Below are 27,222 nucleotides of genomic sequence, written 5' to 3'. Positions count from 1 at the left end.
GGAAGAGGGAAAAGGGGAAAATGTTTTCTAGTGCGTGTACAAACCTAATCTTAAAACTCATTTGTTGACTATTTTAAAATTGAACGAGATTACCTAGTAACCTAAAACATTCAGAATGGCGTTTTAAAAACTTAATTAGCACCATCATTTTTTTAATAAACATGCTTAAGTCTGTTCCTACTGAAATGTAGGAGCCTACTACATACACCCTTTCCCTCTCCATATCTCAGTTTAGTTGTATGCTCTTCTTCCCCGGAAAATAAAGAACATGAATAAATAACCAAATTCATCTTCTTTCCTCCCTCTGTGATATACTAGATTGTTAATTTTGTTGTCAAGTATGATTTGACTTATGAATTCCTATGGCAACGTTGAGTCTGCAGGAAAGGATATCCCTTGGCTTAAGAAAGAATGCTGCCGGCAAACAAAGGGGCTCAGTTGCATCTCAATGCATTAATAACTGGTGTCCCACTGCATCAGACTATGCAGATTGCTGTTTTGTCTGCAAAATGGAGATCTCTTAACTGAAAGGGAAATATGATGGGTAATGTACGCAAGACTGTCACCACTGCTTAATTCATATGAAGAGGTTTACTTCCCTCGATGTCAATAAGACACAGACCCAAGCTAAAAACAAGACCACGTTTATTCAGTACAGACATGTTAAGACAAGTCCTGTAAATCAGGAACACAATTCAAACACTCCGTTACGAAGTGTATATATTTTGCCAACAGCCAGCATCTTTTCAATCCAGCCATTGAGGTTTTGTTTTGGTGGGGGAGGGGGAGGGAGTTGTTATTTAGCTACCATCTGTGAACAATGCATCTCAGTCTTCATTCACTCACACTTCACAATGATCAGTTTCAGCTGCTTTCCAACTTGGAGATTCACATTTAAAACCGCTCTGTAGTCACAATGGGAAAAGTGTATTAAAAAAAAAAAAAAAGAAGAAAAACCCAGGAGGGGAAAGGAAACACGCACCTCTCAATAAGATATTTTAGACTTATTGCAAATGGCTCCTGCAAGACCACCAGACACGGACAAATCTACTCCCGTGTAGCGAGACAGACTCCAAGGCTGGAGCGCGCTGGCAGTGGGACTAGCAGGGCAGGGCTGTGAAGACACAAACAGCCTTCTCTGTTGTCCATCCTCCAAAAAAGAGCCCCCGAGCGCCGGAGCAGCGGCAGTGGTATTAGCAGGAAGGACGGGGACTGGTGGGGTTCTTGGAGAGCTTGCTGTAAGATGACCCTGTTTCTGAGAATCCCACTGGTAGGAGGAGCTCTTTGAAAGCGAGGGGGACCGGCGGCGGGGGGGGGGGGGGGAGCACAACAACAACTCGGATCGGGCAACGTGCACGTCCTCAGGAGACTCCCAGCGGTTACAAAACACAGGGCTCGCCCTCAGTCAAAACAAGCTCAGAGAGGGTTACGATCGCCAAGCGGCTGGTGAAGACACCACCGCCGTGCGTGCGCTGTGTGGATGCGCCTTGTGTCGGTGACCTTGGGGCTGAGGAATATAGAAGCCAAGACATTTTAAACCCGCTCCACCCAAACCTGCCGCCCCACACGCGTACCCCGCTCCCCTCCATGACGCTAAGACTGAGGACCCCTTCCTCCAAAACAATGGCAGGTCGGGACTGACCCAGCGGGGTGATCCCTTCCCCCGTCCCGACACACAGCAGCGAGTTGGGAGGGGGGGAGGGTCTGCATCTCCGCGGAGCGGGGCAGGCTCGGTGAAGGTGGGGGGGCTCCCTGCTTCCCCCACCCCATCAGCGACCACTACAGAGACTTACAGCGCCTCGGGGCTAGCACCACGTTTTATACAGAACAGCTGGACCCCGGCCAAGGGGGCCTCACTCTCAATAAAGAGTCTGTTTCAAGTACGGGGGGGTCGCCCTCGAGATAGATCCGCCGATAGCTGGCCCCTCCCACACGCAATGTCCTGATTCCGGCGCGGGGCTCGATGCCACGGACACTCAGCCACCCGCGGGGCTACTGCAGAGGCTGCAGGGCTGCCGCTTCTCCCTCCCCGCTGCCGCCGGTGGTGGCTGTGGCCACGGCCGCTGCCGCCAGCTGCAGGCGCCTGACTGCCTCCTTGATGAGGTTCCCGGAGAGGATTAGCTGCTGCAGGAGCCGGTGCGGATCGTCCTCTTCGCCGGGCGCTTCCCCCGGCCCCGGCCGCTTCCTCCTGTGGGCGGCGCTCCGCAGCCAGCCCCGGCCGCACAGCTGCTTGGCCACCCGCTGGCTATTCTTGCCCGGGCGCTGGGGCTCCGCGGGCTGGTGCGGCTGCAGGGGGGCCTGGCCCCGCGGGACCAGGAGGCCGCTGCCACGGGGGGAGTAGGGCGCGGCGCGGCCCCGGGCGGTGGTGGGCGGCGGGTGCTTGGGGCCGCGGGGGGCCGGTGCCCGCTGGGCGCTTAACTGCAGCACCTCGCCCAGCTTGGCCACCAGCGCGTCCACTTCCTTGGAGCCCGCCTGCCCCACGGCGACCGAGCGCTCCAGCAGCAGAAAGCGCTCCCCGGGCCGGCAGGGCATCTCGGCCGGCTCCGCGCGCCGCGCCGGTACAAACCCGACTCGCAGCAGCCCGCGGCTGGGCTTGGTTTGTAAACAATGGGTGACGCGCGAGCCCCGGCACGTCCCACTGCGCTGAGCGGGGGGAGCGGGCGAGACCACAGCGGGGCACGGGGGCCGGCGCGCGCGCACGAAGCCGCCGCGGGTGAGCTCCCGCGCCCTCTTCGGGCCCCCCCAGCGGTCGCCTGTTCAGAGGGCGGCGAGAGGCGGTGGGTGAGGGTGAGTCCGCCCTCCTCTCCCGATCCGCCCCCCCCCCCGCTTCGCCGTACCTGGGCTCGTCCGCTTTCAAACCCCGCACCCAGAGGCATGGGGACGGGCCTCTCTGACTGGTAGGAGGAGCGTGAGGGGAGGGGCGGGGCGCGAAAGCGTGAGGAGGGAGTTGGGAGCCGGCGCGGGGTGGGAGAAGAGCCGTGGTGCGGGCTCTGGGTTGGGGCTGGGGATGAGGAGTTTGGGGTGTAGGAGGGTGCTCTCGGCAGGGACCGAGGGCAGGAGGGGGATCAGGGCTCGGGGAGGGGATTGGGCTGCAGGCTCTGGGGTGAGACTGCAGAGTTTGGAGGGTGGGAGGGGGCTCAGGGGTGGAGGCTCCCGGTGACACGTGGAGCGGCTCCCGGAAGCAGTGGCATGTCCCTTCTCCGGCTCCTATGCAGAGACGTGGCCAGGCGGTTCTGCATGCTGCTCCCTCCACAGGCACCGCCCCTGCAACTCCCATTGGAGTGCTGGAGGGGGCCATTGGAGCGGTAGGAGCTGGAGGAGGGCTATGCCGCTGCTTCTGGGAGCCACATGCAGCGCCTCCTGACCCTGCTCCCTGGCTGCAGCGCCCCAGACCTCACCCCCAGCGGGAGCTCAAGGGCTGGCTTAAAATGGCTGGCGGGCTGAATGTGGCCTGTGGGCATAGTTTGCCCACCCCTGCTCTATATCGTTACCATTTGTGGATTTTTCATGCACATGGATTCCTGTTGTTCTTGGCTATAAGGAAAAGTTTCATTATGTTTTAAATTTCACTTTGCTCATGCTGTTAGATTAGCTGTCTGTCACTTAAATCTTATAGTGCCAAGCAGAGCAATGCCTAAATACCTTTAAAAATCTGTGTCTTTTATTCGAAATTAAAGTGGCCTTAATTCAGTTTAGTTTAATTCACTTTGAAAGTGAATTGGCTAAATCAAAGTAAGGACACTTCAGTTCTGAATAAGAGCATCTACAATGGAGTTTAATGCAATTTAACTAATCCACTTCAAATTCATACCCAATTCAATTTAAACATTCCTGAGGATCCCCATGAGGACAAGCTCTTAGTGACTTTCCCAGCATTATGTAAAACATCTACACATCACCTGGGCGCCTGCCTCCCAGCCTGGATCCACAGACTCATGTCAGTGGGGCTTGCAGTAGCGCTCTAAAAATAGCTGCATAGACTTGTGGCTCAGGCTCTGAAGTCCACCCTCATCCCCTAGGCTTCAGAGCCCAAGTTGCAACATCTGTGCAGCTATGTTTAGATCACTAGTGCAAGACCCTTTAACACAAGTCTGTGGCACGAGACTAGGAGGCTCGCTCCCAGATACAGTATAGACCTACCCAGAGGAAGTCTATACCACAGCTGGGAATTTAACCCAAGTTTCCTGAGACCAAGCATAGTGTCTCAACCACAACACTATCCTTCTCCATGGCACAGATAAAGAACAGGGGGTTTTTTAAACAAGGTATCTGATGCTAGTAAGAACATCTGTCTACACTATAGAATCCACCATTGTCATCAGTGGAAATGAATTCTAAGACATTGTTTTCTCTTGTAGATAAGGCCTTATCGGGTTCCCATAATAACGTTAAGCAAATGAACACAATACGCAAGATGGGGAGAGTATCTTCCAAAAATAAACGTAAGGACTAAGGGTGAACAGAGACCTATCAATAACACAGCCGTGTGCGCAAAATCTTTGACAAGTTATAACATGATAGTTAAAAAGATTTTCCTAACAGATAAGTTGACAGTGGACTTGGCTGATGGGTGGACGCTTATTTTGTCCTGACAAATTTCTCTGGTGTTGTCTGTCCCAGTTCAGAGGTTATCAGAAATTACCACTACTAGTGGTCATCCAAGCCATTCTATTAAAAAGATGCCATACCTGCAAACAGCAGTTGCCTCCTGGCTTTATATTTATTACTATTCTCATCTCTGTTTCCCTTCCTTTTAGAACTGAAGCTTTTATTTATGTATATCTGTTTAAATTTTGAAAGAACAGCTTTTTCTTATATTTTAATTTGTTTCTATTATTTAACTTAATTTCCAGAGCCCTCTGGCTGAGGATGCAGTATGACTATTTTATATGAAAATAATAATTTTATTAATTATGTGGCAAGCTCTAAATTTTGCCTTTTAGTCTATCATAATTATGCAGGCTAACGATCTGTCCATTCTCAGTGACACATTTCATGTCAGAGTATAAAGGCCAATCACATGCCTTACCTTCTTTGTTGATCCTAAAGAAGCAAGCATAGGTTGTGATTTCTGATCTTTACACCCAGTTAGTGCAAACAACAAAAAGTCAAGCCCCTTCGAAGCCCCTGTAAACCTATGTAATCTCAGGTATAGAAGTGTGAGCCCTTTTATCACGCATGTGGACATGCATGCTTGTGTGTACACACACGAAACTATCGTGAAAATAATAACTCATCATAAGGTAATGATGTAATTATACTTGAAATTTCCAATGCCATAGATCATCTAGTTACAATAATTATACAAGACTTTGAAAATGTAGAGAGCCATTTAATTTCTTTTTTTGTATTAAAAATAAATTGACGCATCTTTTCGTGCCAATTTTCTCATGTTTCAGAAGCTTTGTCATATGTACTGCACTTAGTTATTATATATAATGCTCCTCTTCTTAACAATAGATGTCAAATAATGATGCTTGTGCAAACTAAGCTCATCTCCTATACATGCTTTAAGTTGTGCATTTCAGAATGAGTAGAGGCCGGAATACCAGAACAAGAATAAGATGCTTTTAGATTTTCTGACAATTGTTTTACTAACCTGCACCCATAATAGAATTCTAAAAACAAAAAACTTTGCTTTAAAAAACAACTAAGGTTGCTAAATGATATCCATGTGTTTGCCTATCACAAAACTTACAAAATCCAAGCACATTCATGCAAGGAAATGAATAGTTAAGGACATCACAGGTTTTACACAGCTCAAAAATATAAGTATAAATACATTGTCCAAAAGTTTAAACAGTGATTTTGGATGCCCAACTTGAGACACCTCAAAGGGACCTTATTGGGCACCCAAAAATTGAGGTACTCAGAAACATTAATTACTTTTGAAAATGTAGGCTTTTACTCTTAAATACAAAAGCATATTTCATCACAACATCAGAATCTGCTCATATCTAGGGATTTTGTTTCTTTGAAGTATTGTTTTGTTAACTTGATTTTGGTATTTAAAGAATTGTAACGGGGTCAGCTGCCTCCTGAGCAGCCCCTTGTGACCAAAGGTCACTCTGTAGCAACCTGCCTCTGTTTCTTCCTCTTCAGGACTCCTTAGACTCCACACACATGTTTCTGTGGTCAAAGTAACCCTTCTTGGGCTCAGGGTTTATTCACAGAAAATAAAACTCAAAATCCTAAATGAAGGTCTAACAAACATCTCTTTTCTTACTCCCAGTCCTTTCTGCCTGGAGAGCTCTGCAGTCTTTCCCCAGCTTGCTCAGGGTCTCCTGCTCTAGCAAGCTACTCCCTGCCTTTCCTAGCTCTAGTCTTGGGCCTGGTCTACACTAAAAAGTTTGGTCAACTCAACTACATTGCTCTGGAGTGTGAAAAATCCATCCCCTGAGTGACATAGTTATGATGACTAGCTCCCCGGCAACCTATCTATGCCTCTGGGGAGGGTGAGGGGGTGGATTAACTACAGTGATGAGAGAACCCCTCCTGTCGCTATAGTGAACATCTACACTGATGCAGTACACTGGTGTAGCTGCAGCTGTAGTAGTTTAAGTATAGACTTCATGTTTGTTCCAAATCCCAGGACGCTGCTGGAGTCTGCTCTCACTGAGCATCATCCCACTGCAGTTTCCAGGTGCTCTTTATGGGAGAAAGCACCTGAACCCACTCAGCTGTGCCTTTTTCAGTTATCAGGGTTGGCTAGCCCCAGGACCTCCATCTCTTCAAGGAAAGGAGTACTTGTGGCACCTTAGAGACTAACAAATTTATTATTTATGCATCCGATGAAGTGAGCTGTAGCTCACGAAAGCTTATGCTCTAATAAATTTGTTAGTCTCTAAGGTGCCACAAGTACTCCTTTTCTTTTTGCGAATACAGACTAACACGGCTGCTACTCTGAATCATCTCTTCAAGGGTATCCTTTTACAGGGATACAGTACTGTTAATTGGAAAGGCAACCAGTTATCAATTTATCAGTTGACAGTAGATTTTTTTATTTTTGGTAAAAGTATTTTAATTGTTGGTTGCTGAGAATATGTTGTATGTATGTAGTATATATGTATATGTTGTATGTATTTATGCATGCATGCTTCTTCAGACACTTCCAGTGTATGGCTTATGTGTCAGTTGGTTTCCCCACAAAACTACCCCCTCTTTGACAAAGAGTCCCTTTTTAAACTGCTATAGTTCTTTTGATCTTCGTGTGTTTCCAGGTCTTTTGCTGTCCTGGCATTGTCTCTTAACAATCCTTAAGGATTCACAGAGAAGTGGCTTATTTTGAGCGATTCTTTGCCCTTTCTGCTTGTTTTCCTTACAGCCCCCGATTAAACCAACCAATATACTCATACATTAAAAATCCTTATAACCAGCTCAACATACAGTATTAATAAATTACAGAGCCGTTCAACTTCCGTCACTGCAATCAGGTCTTTCTCTATGTTTTCAGTAGAGCTAATCTCACTGTTAGCATGTAATAATAAATCTTTTAGCTTCAGAGGAATCGTCTTTTCTGTGCTTTTACAGCACCCTGCACTGAATGGGGCCTTTGGGCACTATCATAATATAAATATTTATGACTAATAGCAAGTAGATCACGGTACTTATTCTCTTCAGGGATACATAATCTCTGGACTGTTGGCAACTGAGCTTCTGCAGCATACTGACTGAAACACTGCTCAGCTGTGTCCTGTGTAGAGGTCTGAAGTGCTATTGGAACCAGAATCAGGTTCCAGTTCTTCCTATTGCACTCTCATTATGGCTATAAATAAATGTACTCTCTCTTGGAGAGATTCTTTTGGAATAATCCTGTATCCTGTTCCTTCTTGTTAGTGTCATTAAAATTAAGAGCAACAAAATAAAAAAACCTCATCACCGCTGATAAATCCATCTCACTATTTTATAATTGAACAGCATCTTTTCTCTTCCTCCGAAGGATCTACTCAGTAACCTCTCTTTCCATCAGGAAGGGGCAGTCAACTGCTGTTCCCAACTGCCACAGGCCACTGATGCCAACATTTCATCCTTTTTTGCTGCTAAAAGGACATGATTATTGCAATGGAGGTGGCTCCACAATTAAGGCTCAGTTGAGTTTTTCATTTAAAGCAGAGATTCAATTTTTGTTTTGTAAAAAAACAAACAAAAAACAAACAAAAAAAACCAACCTCACATCTTCCCCAAACTTACAGCACTTACTCTTTGAGGACAGAATTAGTTTTCTAAGAATTTACAAGTAATCCATTAATTTATGTATTTATTTTGTGGTAGCTTTAATACAGGCCCTTGCTAAATTGTTGTACAAGGACATACAGTTCCTGCCTCCACTGTCTGTCTTCATTGCAGAGGTAACTGGATTGAGCCTATCTCGAAGAAGAGGTGCCACTCTGCAAAATAACACTCAGCTTGCTGCCTGCACATTGGTGCTGCACTCACTTGCACATGTTGCTAAGACTGCTGGGGGCCCATTCCATGGTTCTTAATGCTTCAATAAACTGAGCCACTATGATTTATTTCCCACTGAATTGTGGGAAAATTTGTCTGTGGGGGAATTCTGTAATGACATTGGATGACTAATAACACTTAAGTGCTTCTACCTGAGTCCACACTACAGAGTGGTTTTGTGAGCAGGTGATAAATTTTGCTCACTCAAGTTTTAGCCTATAATCCCTCTTGGGCCAACTAACAAGAATTAAAGACACCATCACACTCTAGTTAAGGGGTTTTGTATATGGATTGGACTCAAGTTAGGGATAACGCTTGAATTAGAACTCGTTAACTTTGCAGTACAGACATGCCCAAAGAGTTGACAATCTAAGGCCCTCTTTGCAAAATGTAGTCAAAACTTATTAAAAAATGCATCTGTTAACGCAGTTCTATATCCACAATGCAGAGGACTCTAAAGGTTAATGCATATAAGGCAATTTGTCCGACACAAAAACTTCTAACTTCAGTTAATGAACCAATTAAATTGAACATTTAATATTATTAGCCTTCATTATAAACGTCCTCTGAAAGCATATACTAGATCACATCTTCAATGGCTAAGTCATCACTTAAGTTATGTATGATCAGCAGCATGAGTCCCTATATTTCAGAAGTTTTTCTTATTTACACTTCTCACAAATTTATCTGCACAATCAATGTTAAAACTGGTCTTTTTAAAGTTAGGTTTTAACTGAATGCTGCACTTTGGGAGGAAAACTCCTCCACCAATTTAGCCAGTATTTTACTTGTTGTCCCACCATGGTGTTGTTTACAACTTTCACTTACCATGTAGTTTTTTATATCCTTAAGTGGGGCTCAGTTGTGGTAGTACCAAACCCTGCAGATAGACTTCTTGTAAACAAACACAATGCCTTTGGGAGTGGAGGGGGCCAGAGTGGAGTCCCAGACAGGCTGGCAGAGGGTTTGACCTTTGTGTTACCTGCAATCATTCTTGACATGAGTGTAGTGCAAAGCAAAAATTTAAGAAATAGGAACAGTCCCTACACCAATTCCACATTTGTGATTATTCTCCCCCTCCCAGCCATCCCTCCCTCTGTTCATATTTATGCAGATTTTTATTGCACGTGGGTGTTGCTCAGTCTGGCACAGCAATTGGTGGTACACTTGAAAAGGAATTGCATTATGAAAAATAAAATGTTAATGGTGGTGATGATGAAGATTTTGCTTGCTATGGGGATTCCACTATTCACTCTTATTATCACATCATTCAACTACTGAAGTCTCCATTCTGTGCTCATTGATGTAGCTGCAGCTGAATTAGGTGAAATATTACATTGAAGACTGCTTTTCTTGAAGTGAATCTAAACTGCTCTTCTTACATAAAATGATCCTGGTATGAAAGAACCATGTGACCACAAAAACCCTGAAGAAAAACTCTTCTAAGGCATCAAAAACGGAAGACAACTGATAATTCCATATCTCTTAACAGCAAAACCTTTAACAGTAGCAAACTGAAGTGAATGATCACTTGAATATTTTCTATTTCAAAATACCTTAACTTGGAGAGCGTTGCAGGGTAGTTTTTATTACTCATGAGTAATTCTTATTTGAAGAATTCGGTCAGTATTAGAAGAACCTGCCACTAGCATACCACCCAGGGTCTGATTGGGTCATACTCCTGGAATCATCTAGGAACCAACTAATGCCTGAAGTTCCCCTGTGTTATTCATTTTGACAATACATGATGATGGCAGCCAAAACAATAGCTTCTGTTTTTACTGTAGAAAATATTGTGATGGGGACTCAATTAATACAGAATTAACCCTGGCATGGCTAAACACGACTATGATTATTTTATTTATTTAATGTTTGTAGATGGCACCCTAGTTGGCATGGTTCCTTGTTGCAGTGTAGACTGGAACTGTAAACATGCTCATCCACAAATACGGTAAAAACACAATTGTTATTATTTAACATTTGTATAAAGTTCCTTTTTAAAACTGAGCCATGCACAGCTGTTTCAGGCAGGAATCAAACCATGTTCTGGCCTTTTTCTTAGATCACATTACATTTCTTCAAAATCCAAGGCGTTAATCATCATTTGGGAAGAGCTGAAATTCAATCCCATCTAATACTTGAGACAAAACTATGTTTTAACCATCTCAGAAGCCAGCAATGAGGTAACCAGGTCCTCCAAAATGGTACATAAATGGATCCATAAGTGCTGGTATTAGATTTGAGATAATGTAAAGAAAGACGCCTAATAGCATGTAATACAGTTAATTTGCAAATCAAAGCATCCTACGTACAAAGAATCGCAAAAGAAAAAGACTATAGGGATATTCCTTTACAGAACTGGGCGTAATGAGTATTGAATAGGCAGAAAAGGAAAACTACATACAGAGGTGGAGTCCAAGGCTTTCTTGTTATTATGGGAACTGTGAAGGAGTCCACTCCTTGCAGGTGCTCCTCCTAGTGGCTGGGTCTGGAAATTAGCTCTCACTTCATCTGGCGCCCTCTTCCGTTTGTTGCTTGTGCTGTGGCCCCTCTTCCTCACCATGACTCGGGGTGCTCCCACTTCGTAACTCAGCCCTCCGATCAGGTAACTATGTAGACCCCCACTTCTGGCATAATAAAGTCCTACTGGACAAGCTGTCCAGATGCTGCCTTGGACAGCCCTCCATTCCACTCCCAGATTCTGTACCACTTCCCAATGGCTGATAGGGGAACTCGGGCCTGCCCACTACTCCAGGTTCCAGCCAGGGACTCTCTTGCTATTTTCCTGGGCGCCTTCTTATCCCACCTCTCTATCTCCTGGCCTATCTCTGTGTTTTACCCCCGGAACTTCCTCTGCTCCCCTTTTTACCCACATAAACCTGCTCAGGGCTTGTGTGGGATGGACACCCATCACAATGACACAGTTAGGTCCCTTCCATGCTACAGATTTTAACTGTGTGGTAGGCTTAGTTGTATTTGTTGTGTAGATGAAGCTTAAAAGAAAACAAATGTATTTAATCCAAAATAAGTGTCCACATACAGATTTACACCAAAATAACTAAAGATTATTACAACTGATTTAGTTATTTGGCTCCAAACTGTAGACACACCCATTTTTTTTTAAAAAAAGCTGGGCTTCTGGTGTAATCACAGGACTTGAGGAGTTGGTAGTAGAGGTATGGGTCTCTCCTGGCCAACAGATCTCTGTTACATCACTATTAGGGAATAGCAGTTATGATGGCTCTCTCGGGGTGGAGAACCTTGACCAAATATTTTGAAGTGTAAAACAAGGATGTGGGAAGATTCAGATAAATTCGTACTTTTTTAATTAACCAGTTCTTCTAGTCTTAGCAGTTTTGAATTGCATGGCTCATGTTGGGTGTATTGAGAGATCACTGGTTACCAGGACTGTGAAATATGGGTAACACCAAAACTGTTATATGAAGGACACCAAGACTATTAGAAAAACTACAGAGAGGAAGAGAAAGTTTCTCGTATACAGTGTATGTATTTCCTAGTTGTTATAATGTGATAAAAAAACAGAAATGATACTGTTTGCCCTCTGAACTGATTTTATATATATTGCTGCCTGGAGCTGCTGTTGAGAGCAATAAAAAAGGCTGCTGTAATGTGAGGCTGTCTGTCTTCAACTAAAATCAGGAGTTGCAGTTATATAATTATCTGAAATGAGATGTTGAAAAACTGCAGCTGTCTCATACATACTCAGCAACATTACTGAGTCTCAAGCATACTTTCATAGCCATGCATATACACACAGGTTTCCTATACGTCATTTAAGACACACTGCATTTTATAGCATGGTTTGTGTAATTGTATCGCTTTGCTTTACTGTATAATTTCATATATAACAATCCAAAATAAATAACATTTTGTGGGTAGGTGAATAATCTAAAACAGCTCACCACCTACTCTTCCAGTACTAACAGGACATACAAAAGAAATTTTACTCAATCATTGAAAATTCATCTAATACTCTGTTCAGCTTTGAAAAATGTTCCCCACATGTCTTTGAGTGACAGTCCATCTTTTGATGTTCATATTTGCCATCTGGATACATTAGCTTTGTTCCATAGTAGAATTATAAGAAGGTGCAAATAAACACACAGGATTAAATAATTTTTAAAAAATGATCCCAAGCAGAGGTAGCTGTAACTGGTATACAGTAATGCAATTTTTATTTACATCTAATGGCTCAGATATCCGTTTTTTAAATAGGACAGATGATTTTCAAGGGGACACAGTCAATTTAAAAATCACACTTCTCTTTGAAATTATTTTGCTATATTGCTACAAGTAAAACTATTATTATTGCTGAAGGAAATTAGAGAAAAATATTTTCTCTATTTTTTTAGTTTGTTTACTTTATGCATGTAATAGCATATTATGTATAATCAGTTTCACTAGTTATCCAGCACTGTTAATAGTTAGTCAGTTTTCCCTGTTTCTATGCGTCTTCCACAGAGCAACAGAGGAGAAAAAAATATTTGAACAAAATAGGAAAATGTGCCTGTAAACTTACAACAAGGCAGAGAGTATTAGGGGAGGAGTGGCACTATACTACTTTAACTATTTTTTTTAATGGACTGGATCTCAAATTGCAGGATCTCTTAAGTTTTTAGTTTAAAGTTGAACTGAAAAGATTTTATAAAACTACTAAATAAAAGTATTCAAGATCCCAAATAAGTCACCAAATACATGAATAGATGTATGTGTGTATTGATATATATAACCAGACAATGTTTTGACTTCATTTGTTAATGTGTAAAACAATCTGAGATGAAAATGTGCAATTATTAATTACTATTGTTATTTTATTTATTTATTTACCTACCTGCTAATATTTGAGTTCAGGGTTCTGTGTTTCCCTATGCCCAGCTAAAGGTGATAGATAGCATCACAAGTAAGTGTAACAATGTAAAGGATGTAGCTTCTTGCTGCTCTGCGCTAACTGTTGGTTATGCCATCAGCCATTGCAGGGTAAACACTAAATATGAAATGCAGATCTTGGCAGGTAAAAAGCATTCTCATTAAAGTTTAAAGCATCAGATCATTAAAACTTCGTAATTCCCACACTGTAAAACACTTGAATGTAAAGTCATGTAAAACAGAACCAGATCCAAACATTGATTCAGACTTGGAAAGCAATTAATAATCATTCCCCAGAAATGTATGAATGTTCTTTCCAGTTATTTATGTTGCTGTGAGTTAGGCAGCGACATACACTGTAGTCAGAGGCGGTTTGCATTCATCTGCTGTTATGTCACTGGGAGAGGTGCTGTCTTCTGCCTTTAGCAATTCTCTGCATATTCATTGCCCTTTGTAAGATGATCTTAGCCTCACTGGGTCATATTATAATTTATTACTAACAATCCCTCTGTGAGTTCTTTTCTGGTAGTCAGTAGTCAGTCTGGAATCCATTTTCTGCATGCTGATGACTTGTACTGTTTTCTTGTTTGTTAGTGAGATCATACAGTGAGGACTTTTATCTTTTCAGTGTTTTGTTATTTTAGAAAATCATTTTCTCAGCAAATCAGGTGCCAGTTGCTTTCCTATAAATCAGTAAATTCTCCTTAGAAGATACTCAGAAATATTGCATGTAGGGAAGATGGATTTGATGAACTTCCATGCAAGTTTAATATCCAGGGCTTAGTTCTCTGCTGCTTGTGCCTTGTACCGTCATTTATACCTCTCCTAAGTGAATGCAAAACAGTACTAAATCAGAATGTGCAGGCAGCCTTCATTCTGTCACTTTCTAACTTCTGAGTACTGCTTAACTTTCCAACCTTAAAGTTCTTTTAAGGTGGTTGGTTTGTTTTTATTTTCATGTAGCTTCAAATTTATTTCCCTTAATTATCTAAAATTGTTGACAAGCTTTAAGGGCTTCTGTACGTACACATTTTAACTAGGGCAGAGGTCAGTTGAGTTGCAGCCAGGTTCTGTGGGCTTGTCTTCACTACGGGCTAAATCGACACTGCTGCGATCGATGCAGTGGCATCAATTTAGTGGGTCTGGTGAAGACACGATAAGTTGATGGGAGAGCGCTCTTCCATTGATTGCAGTACTGCACTTCAATGAGTGGCGGAAGCTATTTTGATGGGAGAGCATCTCCCACTGACATAGAATGGTGTAGACACCATGTTAAGTTGACGTAAACTACATCGACTTAAGTTATGTAAGTTACAAAACTTAAGTTGCATAACTTCATTGACTCAACCCTCTAGTGTAGACAAGGCCTGTGTGACTCAGTTGTAGGGAGGAGAGATCCAAAGTAAGATATAACTAGAGACAATGGAAAGTTGGAAGGTGTAAATAAATAAATCCAGGATACTAATATTTAGGGGGGTTTTCTGCACATTTTTGTTATTCTTTGCTCTCAAGGCTAGCTTTCTTGTATTAATCTAATGCAATTGACAGGTCACAAGTAGCCTTCCCTTCCCATATTTTTAAATGGGAGGGGGTTCCACCATGGAAAAGGTTGAGAACAATTGATTTAAATCTAATTTAGCTAGGCATTTCTACTATTCTCCTCACCATAGTATCTGCTCACCTAACTAATGACCGAAACCAGTTCATACTGGAGTCAGTGGGAGAGTTTTCTTTGAGTGTAATGGGAACGGAGTCAGGACTTAGGAAATTAAGGCCCAACATTTCAAAAGTGGCCACTAATTTGGGGTGCTTCAGTTGTTGGCTATCCTTTGAGACACATTTGCTGTGATTTTCAGAGGTGCAGAAGACCCACAACACGAACTGAAGTCAGTAGGAGTGGAGAGTGCTCGGCACTTTTGAAAAATCAGGTCCAAGCTGTAGCATGTCAAAAATTGGGGCATACTATATCAGGGTCCCCTTTGAAAAAATTGGCCAAAATTTCTGACCCTTTCCAGCCATGAAGGTAGTTTCTGTAATATAGCAGATTACCAGTAACCCATGCTTAGAGAGAAATAGCTAAACTATTTATTCCTGGGGGAATTCTGCACCTCTGCACGTGTGCAGAATTCATGTCCCCTGCAGATTTCTTTTCTTCCCCACAGAAAAATGACTTTCTGACAGGGAAGCAAATGGAGCTGCCAGAGCAGTCATGCACCGCTCCCTAGCAGCACAGGTACCTTGTTTCAGGCACCCAAGAGCAGCTGGCAGAGAGGTAAATCACCACGGGACTGGGTACATCCCAGCCAGTGGCTCCTACCCTGAGCCACTGCTAGTCCAACAGGGCTGGAGACAGGAGAGGACGGGACTTCCTCTTCCCCTGCAACAAGTGGCTGGGGCTGTGTCAGATCCATTTCCAGAATGTCCTCCAGCTGCAGGAAGCTCAGCATCCTCCCCTGCTTCTTCACCCCATCTCTCCTCATCTGTGGAGGGGTCACTGTACAGGGAGCTGCTCCCCCATCTATCCAACCTCCATGCATCCAGACCTCCCATACCCAGACACCCCTGCCAAGCCTCACCGGTACATCCAGAACCCCCCTAGCCCTCCATACCCAAACCCCACCCCACTGAACCTCAACCCCTACATCTGGAGCCCCCCTGCACCCAGACTTCCTGCCTCCGGACCTCCACCCCTGCACCCAGACCATCCCCCACTGAGTTCCCTGCACTCAAACCCTGATGCCCCCACCCCCTGAACCGCCTTGAGCCTCCGCCATGCCACTGACCTCCAACTAGCTGCACCCAGATCCCCACCCTGCCAAGCCCCACTCTCCCAGCACCCATACCCCCCTGCTGAGACCCCCCACACCCAGACCCCTCCAAAGCCCCAACCACCTTCACTTGGAAGCCCCTGCAGAGGCCCGTTGCCCCTGCACATGAAACTCTGCAAGCCTCTGTGCATCCAGATCCCCCCACACCTAAACCCCCCACTGAGCTGCCTGCACCCAGATTGTCCCACACAGAATCCTCTCACCCCACACCTGGATCCTTCCACACTGAGCCCCTACACACTTGGATCCTGCCTGGTTGAGCCTGCCTGCCTGCCCCATATCTGGTGTGCCTGGCACAGAGAGGCAGGTCCTCACAGTGTTCCTGGGGCAGGCCCAGACCTTGTGCAGTGTCAGGGTTGGGTGCAGCCTCACCACTAAGTCTGTGCCTCGGGGGTGGGAGGGCTGCAGGGTGATCTCCCACCTTTGTGCAGCCAGTGGTCTGTGCTCTCCAGACCATGCTGGAGCTTCTGCATTTATTTATTGACAAATAAAACTTGCAGAATTTTAAAATATTGTGCGCAGAATTTTTAATTTTTTGGCATGGAAAAAAGGGGACCTGGCAGTGTCCTGTCAGATGTACTGAGCAGACACAAAAAGCCCGGTCAACTTGGGGCAGAGGGAGGTGCCGGGTCATTAACCCATGCCAGTCCCTGCTCAGCTGGCACTGCCTTCTACCTGCAAGCAGACTCCTTATCAGGCTGCAGCAGCTCCCGTCCTAGACATGGAGAAGAGGGAACCAAGCTAAAGGGTGGGGGAGGAAAGTAGAAATGATTAATAGATTCATAGATACTAAGGTCAGAAGGGACCATTCTGATCATCTAGTCCGACCTCCTGCACAGCGCAGGCCACAGAATCTCACCCATCCACTCCTACAAAAAACCTCACCTATGTCTGAGCTATTGAAGTCATTAAATCATGGTTTAAAGACTTCAAGGAGCAGAGAAGCCTCCCTCAAGTCAACTATGCCCCATGCTACAGAGGAAGGCGAAAAACCTCCAGGGCCTCTTCCAATCTGCCCTGGAGGAAAATTCCTTCCTGACCCCAAATATGGCAATCAGCTAAACCCTGAGCATATGGGCAAGATTCACCAGCCAGATACCCAGGAAAGAATTTTCTTTAGTAACTCAGATCCCATCCATTTAATATCCCATCTCAGGGGATTAGTCCTATTTACCCTGAATATTTAAAGATCAATTACTTACCAAAATCACATTATCTCATCATACCATCTCCTCCATAAACTTATTGAGTAGAATCTTAAAACCAGATAGATCTTTTGCCCCCACTGCTTCCCTTGGAAGGCTATTCCAAAACTTCACTCCTCTGATGGTTAGAAACCTTAGTCTGATTTCAAGTCTAAACTTCCTGGTGGCCAGTTTATACCCATTTGTTCTTGTGTCCACATTGGTGCTGAGCTGAACTAATTCCTCTCCCTCTCCTGTATTTATCCCTCTGATATATTTATAGAGAGCAATCATATCTCCCCTCAACCTTCTTTTAGTTAGGCTAAACAAGCCAAGCTCCTTAAGTCTCCTTTCATAAGACAAGTTTTCCATTCCTCGGATCATCCTAGTAGCCCTTCTCTGTACCTGCTCCAGTTTGAATTCATCCTTTTTAAACATGGGAGATCAGAACTGCACACAGTATTCTAGGTGAGGTCTCACCAGTGCCTTGTATAATGGTACTAAAACCTCCTTGTCCCTACTGGAAATGCCTCTCCTGATGCATCCCAAAACTGCATTAGCTTTTTTCACAGCCATATCATATTGGCAGCTCATAGTCATCCTATGATCAACCAATATTCCAAGGTCCTTCTCCTCTTCGTTACTTCTAATTGATGCGTCCCCAACTTATAACTAAAATTCTTGTTATTAATCCCTAAATGCATAACCTTACACTTCTCACTATTAAATTTCATCCTATTACTATTACTCCAGTTTACAAGGTCATCCAGATCCTCCTGTATAATATCCCGATCCTTCTCTGAATTGGCAATACCTCCCAGCTTTGTATCATCTGCAAACTTTATTAGCACACTCCCACTTTTTGTGCCAAGGTCAGTAATAAAAAGATTAAATAAGATTGGTCCCAAAACCGATCCCTGAGGAACTCCACTGGTAACCTCCCTCCAACCTGACAGTTCGCCTTTCAGTAGGACCCGTTGCAGTCTCCCCTTTAACCAATTCCTTATCCACCTTTTGATGTTCATATTGATCCCCATCTTCTCCAATTTAACTAATAATTCCCCATGTGGCACGGTATCAAATGCCTTACTGAAATCTAGGTAAATTAGATCCACTGCATTTCCTTTATCTAAAAAATCTTTTACTTTTTCAAAAAAGGAGATTAGGTTGGTTTGGCACGATCTACCTTTTGTAAAACCATGTTGTATTTTGTCCCATTCACCATTGACTTCAATGTCCTTAACTAATTTCTCCTTCAAAATTTTTTCCAGGACCTTGCATACTACAGATGTCAAACTAACTGGCCTGTAGTTACCCAGATCACTTTTTTTTCCTTTCTTAAAAATAGGAACTATATTAGCAATTCTCCAATCATTCGGTACTACTCCTGAGTTTACAGATTCATTAAAAATTCTTGCTAATGGGCTTGCAATTTCAGGTGCCAATTCCTTTAATATTCTTGGGATGAAGATTATCTGGGCCCCCCGATTTAGTCCCATTAAGCTGTTTCAGTTTCGCTTCTACCTCAGATATGGTAATATCTCCCTCCATATCCTCATTCCCATTTGTCATGCTACCATTATCCCTAAGATCCTCTTTAGCCTTATTAAAGACTGAGGCAAAGTATTTGTTTAGATATTGGGCCATGCCTAGATTATCTTTAACCTCCACTCCATCCTCAGTGTTTAGCAGCCCCACTTCTTCTTTCTTAGTTTTCTTCTTATTTATATGGCTATAGAACCTTTTACTATTGGTTTTAATTCCCTTTGCAAGGTCCAACTCTACTCGACTTTTAGCCTGTCTCACTTTATCCCTACATGTTCTGACCTCAATTAGGTAGCTTTCCTTGCTGATCTCTCCCATCTTCCACTCCCTGTATGCTTTCTGCTTCTTCTTAATCACCTCTCTAAGATGCTTGCTCATCCAGCAAGCGATACGGGGAGGGAGGCAGATGAGCGAGCAACAGGGGCGGGCCTTGGGGGAAGGGGCGGAGAAGAGAATGGGGCCTGGAGAAGAGAGAGATAAAGGTCAGGGCCTTGAATGAAGAGGTGGGGCGGGGCCTTGAGGGAAGAGGCGTTGCCTGAGTGGGGCATTGGGGAGAGAGGCGGGGCAAGGGGCAGGGCCTCAGGGGTCCGGTTACCAATCATTAGAAAAGTCTCAACCCTAGTAAATGAGTACACAAGGGACGAGATAGTAGAAAAACAAACCCTTTGTCACTAGAGACTAAGGCCACTCAAAAATTAGGTCAATTCAGCTACATTAACCCAGCTATGTCTACACTCCTGGGCAATGTAGTTAAGCTGACTTAACCCCCAGTGTAGAAAGCACTAGGTCGATGGAAGAATTCTTCCATTGTCCTAGCTTGGGGAAGTGGATTAAGTGTAGCATCTACACTGATGTGCTGCAGCTGTGTTGCTGTAGTCCTGCAGCTGTTGGTGTAGAATTTCAAGCCCTAAGGCCACATCTACACTATGGTGCTACAGCGGGAAAGCTACAGCACTGCAATTATGCTGCCATAGCCCCATGATGGAGATTCTTTCAACAGCAACAGAAGGGGTTTTCCTGTCACTGTAGATAATCCACCTCTCTGAGCAGTGGTAGCAAGGTTAACAGTAGAATTCTTCCATTAACTTAGATGCATCTACACCACGGGTTAGGTCAGTTTAATTATGGTGCTCAGGGGTGTGGAAGTACAGGTAAGGAAAAGAGGGTTGACACCTTCATGCATATGGGGTATTAGGTGTAGTCAGAATTACAATATAAAAGAGGGTTCCCTGGTTGAGTAAAAGTGGGAATGCTTATGGGAAAAGCCCAAGCAGGAACTATCCCTCTGCTGATGGTCAATTGGTGAGGACTCCATCAGATTCTAAGAATATCTTTAAGGATATGAATATGACTATATTTATAACGTGTGCATGGGTATTCATAAGATTTATATATGTTTGGGTAATCATAACCTTGCTTGTTACTCTAATAAAATTTGTAAAATAAATTAGGCTTTGTACTTATGAATGTATGTGTGGTCACTATCTTTGGTCTTCATGGATTCCTAGAGTCTCTAAATCTGAGACAAGTAGCAGAGGTGATTTTCACTCTGTCGAACTAGAAACTGTAGCCACCAGAACCAAACCCATGATGGTGAAAGATAACATCGCTAAATCTATTCTAAATAAAATAAAAGGCTACAATGAAAGAAAGCAAAGAGGAACAGATGTTTAAGGGTATTTAGGCACCTAAGAATGCAGATGGGTATCTAGTGGGATTTTCAAAAGTGTCAGGTGCCTAACTCCCACTGATTTTCTGGCTATTTTTTTGTCGGAGTGTGATATAGTCAGGCCTCACATTCCCTTGATGTTCCAACTTTCTGTGGTATATTCACTTTCTGTTGTGTGGTTTTGATGAGAGCTTATTAAAGGCTGCCACATTCTACCCCATAGACAGCTGCATTTCAGTACTGGATATATACTGCAATCAGCATATAGAAGTTGTTAAGTGTTTGGGGATTGTTGGATGAAAGGTGCTAATATAAATATTAGTAAATGAAAATCAGTAGTCTCAGTCTGACTGAAGTAGTTGTATAGAATTAATTATCAATAATCCTTATCAATTAGCAAACAAAACTACAAGCCAACAATTCACAGGATTTATATAATACTCTACCACACAGTGCAGCAATTTATGTTTATTACATTTCTGAACTTATTGCTGTACATGGAAGGGCAGTAAATAATTAATAGAACATTGGTTGGTTATTACTTAGTTCACAATCTTAACCACGTTTATAGCCCACCATGCCAATAAGGGGTGGCAGGGCTTTCGGGGGCTCAGGCTTCGGTCCCCCCTTCTAGGGCCATGCAGTAATTGTTGTTGTCAGAAGGGGGTCGTCGTGCAATGAAGTCTAGCAATAATATAGCTCCACTGATAGTAGAAGTGGTGGAAACACTAGTTAGACCAGGCATAAGTATTATTGCTACTATGTAGTCTAAACCCATTGTGGGGTATTGTGTTGCTTTCTTGAACAGTGTAGAATCTGGATGTATTTTTTACAGCCTGCCTTTAGAGATCATTTTAATGCACACATCAACAGAGAGCATATAAAATTAATGACAGGTTTCAGAGTAGCAGCCGTGTTAGTCTGTATTCGCAAAAAGAAAAGGAGTACTTGTGGCACCTTAGAGACTAACAAATTTATTAGAGCATAAGCTTTCGTGAGCTACAGCTCACTGTGAGCTGTAGCTCACGAAAGCTTATGCTCTAATAAATTTGTTAGTCTCTAAGGTGCCACAAGTACTCCTTTTCTTTTTATAAAATTAATGTCCACCAAGGGCTTTCAGCAAATAGTAAGGCAGATTTAGCTAAATTATAATACATCTTTTGTTATTATGTTCTAGTGATAAGCATTAAAAAGGAAACATTTTTCTTACTGTGTATCTCATCACAACATTACAGTCAAAAATAGAAAAATATCACAGCTTCTCATGATGAAGTCAATATTACAATAATATGTCTTTTTCTTTTAGTGGTGACCTACAAAGTGGAAAAAACAGTGTGTGTGCCCAAAGGTTTGGATTTGTAAAAAATCTGCTTGTTGTTTACATTAGAGATCCAGGTCTTATCTACCATGAGCTTTGTGCTGCACTGTTACAGAAATCTAGATAGTTCCTGCCCCGAGAGAGCTTGTTCTTCACTGAAATACTCCAAGATTACATCTTCAAAAGTGCCCACTGAAAGTCTCTGTTTTTGGTGCTCAATTTGAAGCACATAAATAGTCCCAAAATCACTTACCACTTTTGAAAATGTTAAGCCGAAGTTTCTAATAGTAGGTCATTAAACAATAAACCAATAGCACAGAGCCTATTTATTACAGTGTCGCTAGTTTCAGTGCTGCTACAGATAAAGTTTTGCCAGCACTTTCACTTTAACCCCTATTTGTCATTAGTTTATATAACACAGCCGTAGATATTTTCTCTGGTTGAAACTTGACATTTCAGGGACAAATTGTAAGAGTAGCTTGGCTATTTTTGAACAATGCAAGACTAATGAAGCTGGGAGTTTTGCATGTAAAATGTTTGCTTAACTCAGTGATGGTTTTTATTTAAATAGACGAAAAAACACAAAGCACACTCGACAAAAGTTTGCAACTAAACAAAATACCATTTTAATGAAATTGAAAGAATAATTAGTAGAGTAACAATTTTGCTGACATGTTCTCTGTGGTTTTTACGTTGTAAATATGAATCAGATCCATTAACAATGGGAACATCCACTGATATGAATGTGTATCCAAGGCCTTATCCAAAGCCTGTTGAGGTTAATGAAATGCTTTCATAGAATCATAGAACATCAGGGTTGAAAAGGACCTCAGGAGGTCATCTAGTCCAACCCCCTGCTCAAAGCAGGACCAATCCCCAATTTTTGCCCCAATCCCTAAATGGCCCCCTCAAGGATTGAACTCCCAACCCTGGGTTTAGCAGGCCAATGCTCAAACCACTGAGCTATCCCTCCCCCTTTTTCATTGATTTTAGTGGGTATTGGATCAGGCCCCAAATCTTGGTCTGATTGAAATCAATGGGAGTTTTCCCACTGATTTCTGTGGACTCCAGATTTGGCCCTGTATCTTTAATTCCTTTTGTCCCACTTTTGAGGCAACTGTTCAGAGCCCCTTTCTGAGGGTAGCTGGAGTTGGAACTGAGAGAACATCTGGGTAACAGCTCAGAGAGTGTCTCCATTTCCTGGATGGTTTACCAGTGTTTGTTTGTTTTGAACCCAAGTTATGATCTTTCTATTAATCTGAGCTGACTGTTCTACCACAGTATCATCCCTGTCTCTGCTGAGACTGCAGAGGCCACACCATGACACAAAAGCACTGTACTCATCAGCCTGATCTACATCAGAAAAATCTTCTGTTGCTGACAATGGAAGGCAGCACAAGGCTCAGTGCTGGTTCAGCTGCACACAGTTCACTTGAGAATGTAGTCCAAGAGGAAGGGGCTGGACATGGCTTGTTCCAGTCTCCACTTGCATTTAAACCTTGTACATCTGACCCAATGCTGAACCTGTTGCTGATACCCATTCTAGTGCAGAACAGGACACAAATAATGTCTGTGAATTAACATAACCTGCCTTTTAGGCATCTGGAGCCATTTTTAGGGGCCAGAAACTCTCATTTACTTATGTCCCTAAATTGGGATCTAGGTGCCAAATATCAAATGCATTCAAAAATGTTGGTTTTGAACTGTCTTGTGAAACGATGATTCCTACTTTAGTCATTGGAGACTGAGGACGCTCAGAACCTTTAATGGGAGTTAGGCACCTACATACCTTTCAGGATCTGAGCCAAACTCAATATGAGCTAAATGGTGGTCATATTTATGTCAAGGGGTCATATTTATGACACTGACTTCAATGGAACCAGTATTGGGTCATCTGTTTGTTTCCATCTGTAAAATGTCAATAATAATATTTACTTACTTCCCAGGGATGTTGTGAAGATTAATTAGTTATTGTTTGTAAAGTCCTATAGTCTTTAAGTGTTAAGAATTATTACATTGGCTGGGGGGAATGGACTTCATGTCCTAACCAGTATCACATGAGTCAATGAAGTTATATAATTACATGGTACATCTGTGCAAGTGCATCCTTGTGCATCATATTTGCCGTACACAAACTACATTCTCACATGTTTACTAGGGATGGGTGAACTGGTTCAACTAAAGTAAGAAGAGGCACAAACCTTTGGCTATAACTCAAGTATAACCGCATCTAAACCTTACAGCTGTCTGTGCTCTAGCACTTCCTGGCATAGGTTATTCAGGAAATATTAATTCATGAATTGGCCCAATTGAGGAAATACTGAAAATCACCCAAAGAAACATTTTTTGTGAGATTTTTCAACCCAATTTCTAGGCTAGAGTGGCTGCAATGCTTCCCTTCCTGCATCAAACCATGCGGGGAGTGTATGATTCCTTCCAGAATTGTGCAGCCCTTTGAGATTTGCTGGCACAGAGCATTATTTTCAAAATAACTAGAAATATTGGCATAAATAATTACATTCTAAATCCTGCTCTCATTTACACCCATGTAATCCACTGACTCCATTAGGGTTGCATGAAGAACTGGGTTCAAGGTTTACATTCTAGGTTCCAGTCTGCTCTGAAATCCTGTGTAGGTTCACATTACTATCAGTGCTGAAAAGTGTTATAAGGACAACTGTAGAAGAGTAAGCTTGAGTGGTTAGAGTGGAGGACTACAAGTCTGGAGATATTGGTTCTCTTCCCCATTCTGCTACTGACATACTGTGTGACTTTAGGCAAGTCACTTTGTCTCTCTGTGACTCAGTTTCCTCATCTGTAAATTGAGGATAATAATACTTGCCCATAGTTGTAAAGTGATTTGAGATCCTTGGATGAAAGTGGAAGATTATTATAAATCCATTTTAGTGCACAATAGCAATGCTTCTAGATCTCTAGTTATATATGCTTTGTGTATAATTATTATTTAGTGTTTATATTGCAGTAGTGTTCAAAATGTGCTAAACATTGTACGAACATAGGAAGATACAGTCCCTGCCCCAAATATAATCTAAAAACACACAGAAAGAAATGAAGGGCAGGGGGAGTAGCTTAGATACTGATGGCAATCACACATGTACACAAACACACACATTTTTATATATTTGTTTGTCCCATTTTAATTAATTTCACTATATGTTTTAAACTGGGTTTTAGAGGTTATGGGCTCCCTGGGATGGAAATGAAGAAAAGTAAGAGATTGTGGGACTAACAGAGGGGAGTGGGCAAAGAGAGAGGAAAACAGAGGTGGGGAGGTAAAAAGGAGCAAGAGGATGTGAGAGAAAGAAAGAAAAACATGCATAGATGGAGGGGATGAGGTTAAGAGAAGAGCAGGATATAGCAGGACCAACAACCAATGGCAATAAAGAAATAGATTAAAAAAATACCTAGAGTCCATGTCTCATACCCCAGGCTGCATGTGAAGGTCAGGAGGCTGTGAAGACTCCTTCTAGCTGTTGCTGGTGTTCCCAATATGCAACAAAAGTCCATTGGTGTGGGAAGTCAGGGGTCTGGAAGGTCCTCATTTATCCCCTGTGCCATCGACTGTAGCTCAGATTAGACTCAAACCTTCATTTACTGTTGGTTTTACTTCTTCACAGTGGTGTTAGTTAAGGAGGGGGCATCTACCTTAACTTGGAATTTCTTGGATTCTGCCCATTTGTATCACAGCTGTAATGCCCTTTAAACACAATACTGTGTGTGTTTTGTATTAATTTGTTTTAGTGTTGTTTATACCCAATTGTGCTGCACTATATTGGCCCATAATGTACTGTATGACAGTGTTGCCAACTCTCGCAATTTTATCACAAGTCTCATGATATTTGGTGTTTTTCTTAAAGCCCTGGCTCCCTGGGAATCATGTAATTACATGAGAATATCAACTTTTTTTAAAAAAAGTAAGATTCTAGCCCTTAAGGTGGCAAAGAAAAGCTTGAAAATCTGACTGGTGTGTACCCTAAAGGCTCAAATACTGGAAAACAAATAAAAAGAACTCCAAATTAATTATTTTTGTAAAATCCCATGACTTTTTGAGCCTGACTTATGATATTTGAATGTTTGGGGTTGGCAAGGCTCATAATATAAGAGTTTTTTCCTTCTTCTTTTGTATGGCAACTTGAAAAGCAACATTAAAATTCAATGTCCAAGTTTGTAATCTCCTCTATGGCTGCTGGTGACATGGAATGACTGGAGAAGGATCTTAGAGGGCAGCGGTTCACTAGATGTTCCATGATTTCAATGTCTTCTCCACATATCAAGCTGTCCTTCATTTGCAATTGTGAGTAGGTAACTACAATGCCTACATGAGATTCTGATACAATTTGCTGTGATTCTTATCTTACATGATGTGGAGAGCCAGCTGGTTTGACTGTAGGATCCATAATCAGGTCCTGATTCTTGACCCCTCAGTTTTCCCACAGAATCCACCAGTTGTCTTTTGATGACAGGCTGCTGACCAGAAAGGGTTCCTAGACTTAAGGTGGCATCTTGGAGGTGACTGGAGATCTGCATAGATGGGCAAATCTGGATTCATTATCATGCAATCCTATTCTTATATTATTACTGATTCTCTTCAGAGGAATGGATAAAAGAGTTATGAAAACTATAGAAGTAAAAATTCACAAAACTTTCCCATCATACACCAGCTGCAGCAAATCAATGTCTGCTCTGAATTTATTGCAGACTGAATGGCAAAATTGTACTATTACTTCTGATTATAAACTGGCTATATAAGATCTGTTATAAATACCCCCATTATATAACATGCTATACAGTACAACACCTACTATCTTAATATCATTCAATTCTTTGGTTTTAAAAATAGTGCTTTCTGCAGAAAAAAAAATCCAGTCTGACATCTGGAAGGAAATGTAGGAAGGAAACAACTTCAAGAGGCTCAATAATAATGCATTATGATGTTACACTTCAGGGAATCATTAGGAGTTGCCCTGAAGTTTAGATTAAAATTACCCTGATCTATTAAAATATTGGGTTAGATCCTGGTCCCTGTTGCAACTCCTTTGCATGACTTTGGAGAAAGAAAGGGGACAGAAAGCTGCCCTAATGGGGCAACTGAGGGCTACTTCAGGGTCAGCAGTCATCTCTGTGCTACCACCTCCTAGACCCCTCAGTTCAAGGGGTGTGTCAGGGGTGGGAGGAGTATGACCAGAGTATGTTGCATTCCAGTGATCTCTGCCCAGTGTAAAGGCCCTTAGGGGGCTTTACCAGCTAGCAGAATTTAGGGCTTGAATTGAAGTTGAATTTATTTCATTTAGATCAGTTATAGTGATGCAAACCCCATGTGTGGAT

General features: G+C 42.7%; 1 protein-coding gene across 2 annotated transcripts; it reads right to left on the bottom strand.

Annotated features, from left to right (window-relative positions):
- Positions 1-203: 203 nt before the first annotated feature.
- FRAT2 (FRAT regulator of WNT signaling pathway 2) lies at positions 204-2,831 on the bottom strand. Of its 2 annotated transcripts, XR_006278718.1 has the most exons (2): positions 1,567-2,831; positions 204-217 (listed from the first exon to the last, which is right to left on the bottom strand). XR_006278718.1 is itself a non-coding variant. In XM_043507603.1 (1 exon), exon 1 carries the CDS (start codon positions 2,530-2,532, stop codon positions 1,993-1,995), a length of 540 nt encoding a protein of 179 aa, XP_043363538.1. In that variant the 5' UTR covers positions 2,533-2,831; the 3' UTR covers positions 629-1,992. The 2 variants fall into 2 exon arrangements, 1 of the variants encoding a protein (XP_043363538.1); XM_043507603.1 differs by lacking the exon at positions 204-217 and having other exon boundaries at positions 629-2,831.
- Positions 2,832-27,222: the final 24,391 nt, after the last annotated feature.

Source organism: Dermochelys coriacea, chromosome 2, assembly GCF_009764565.3.
Source record: "Dermochelys coriacea isolate rDerCor1 chromosome 2, rDerCor1.pri.v4, whole genome shotgun sequence".
NCBI lineage: Eukaryota > Metazoa > Chordata > Testudines > Dermochelyidae > Dermochelys > Dermochelys coriacea.
Note: the sequence above shows the minus strand (reverse complement) of the source record. Positions and strands in the feature narration are given on the sequence as shown.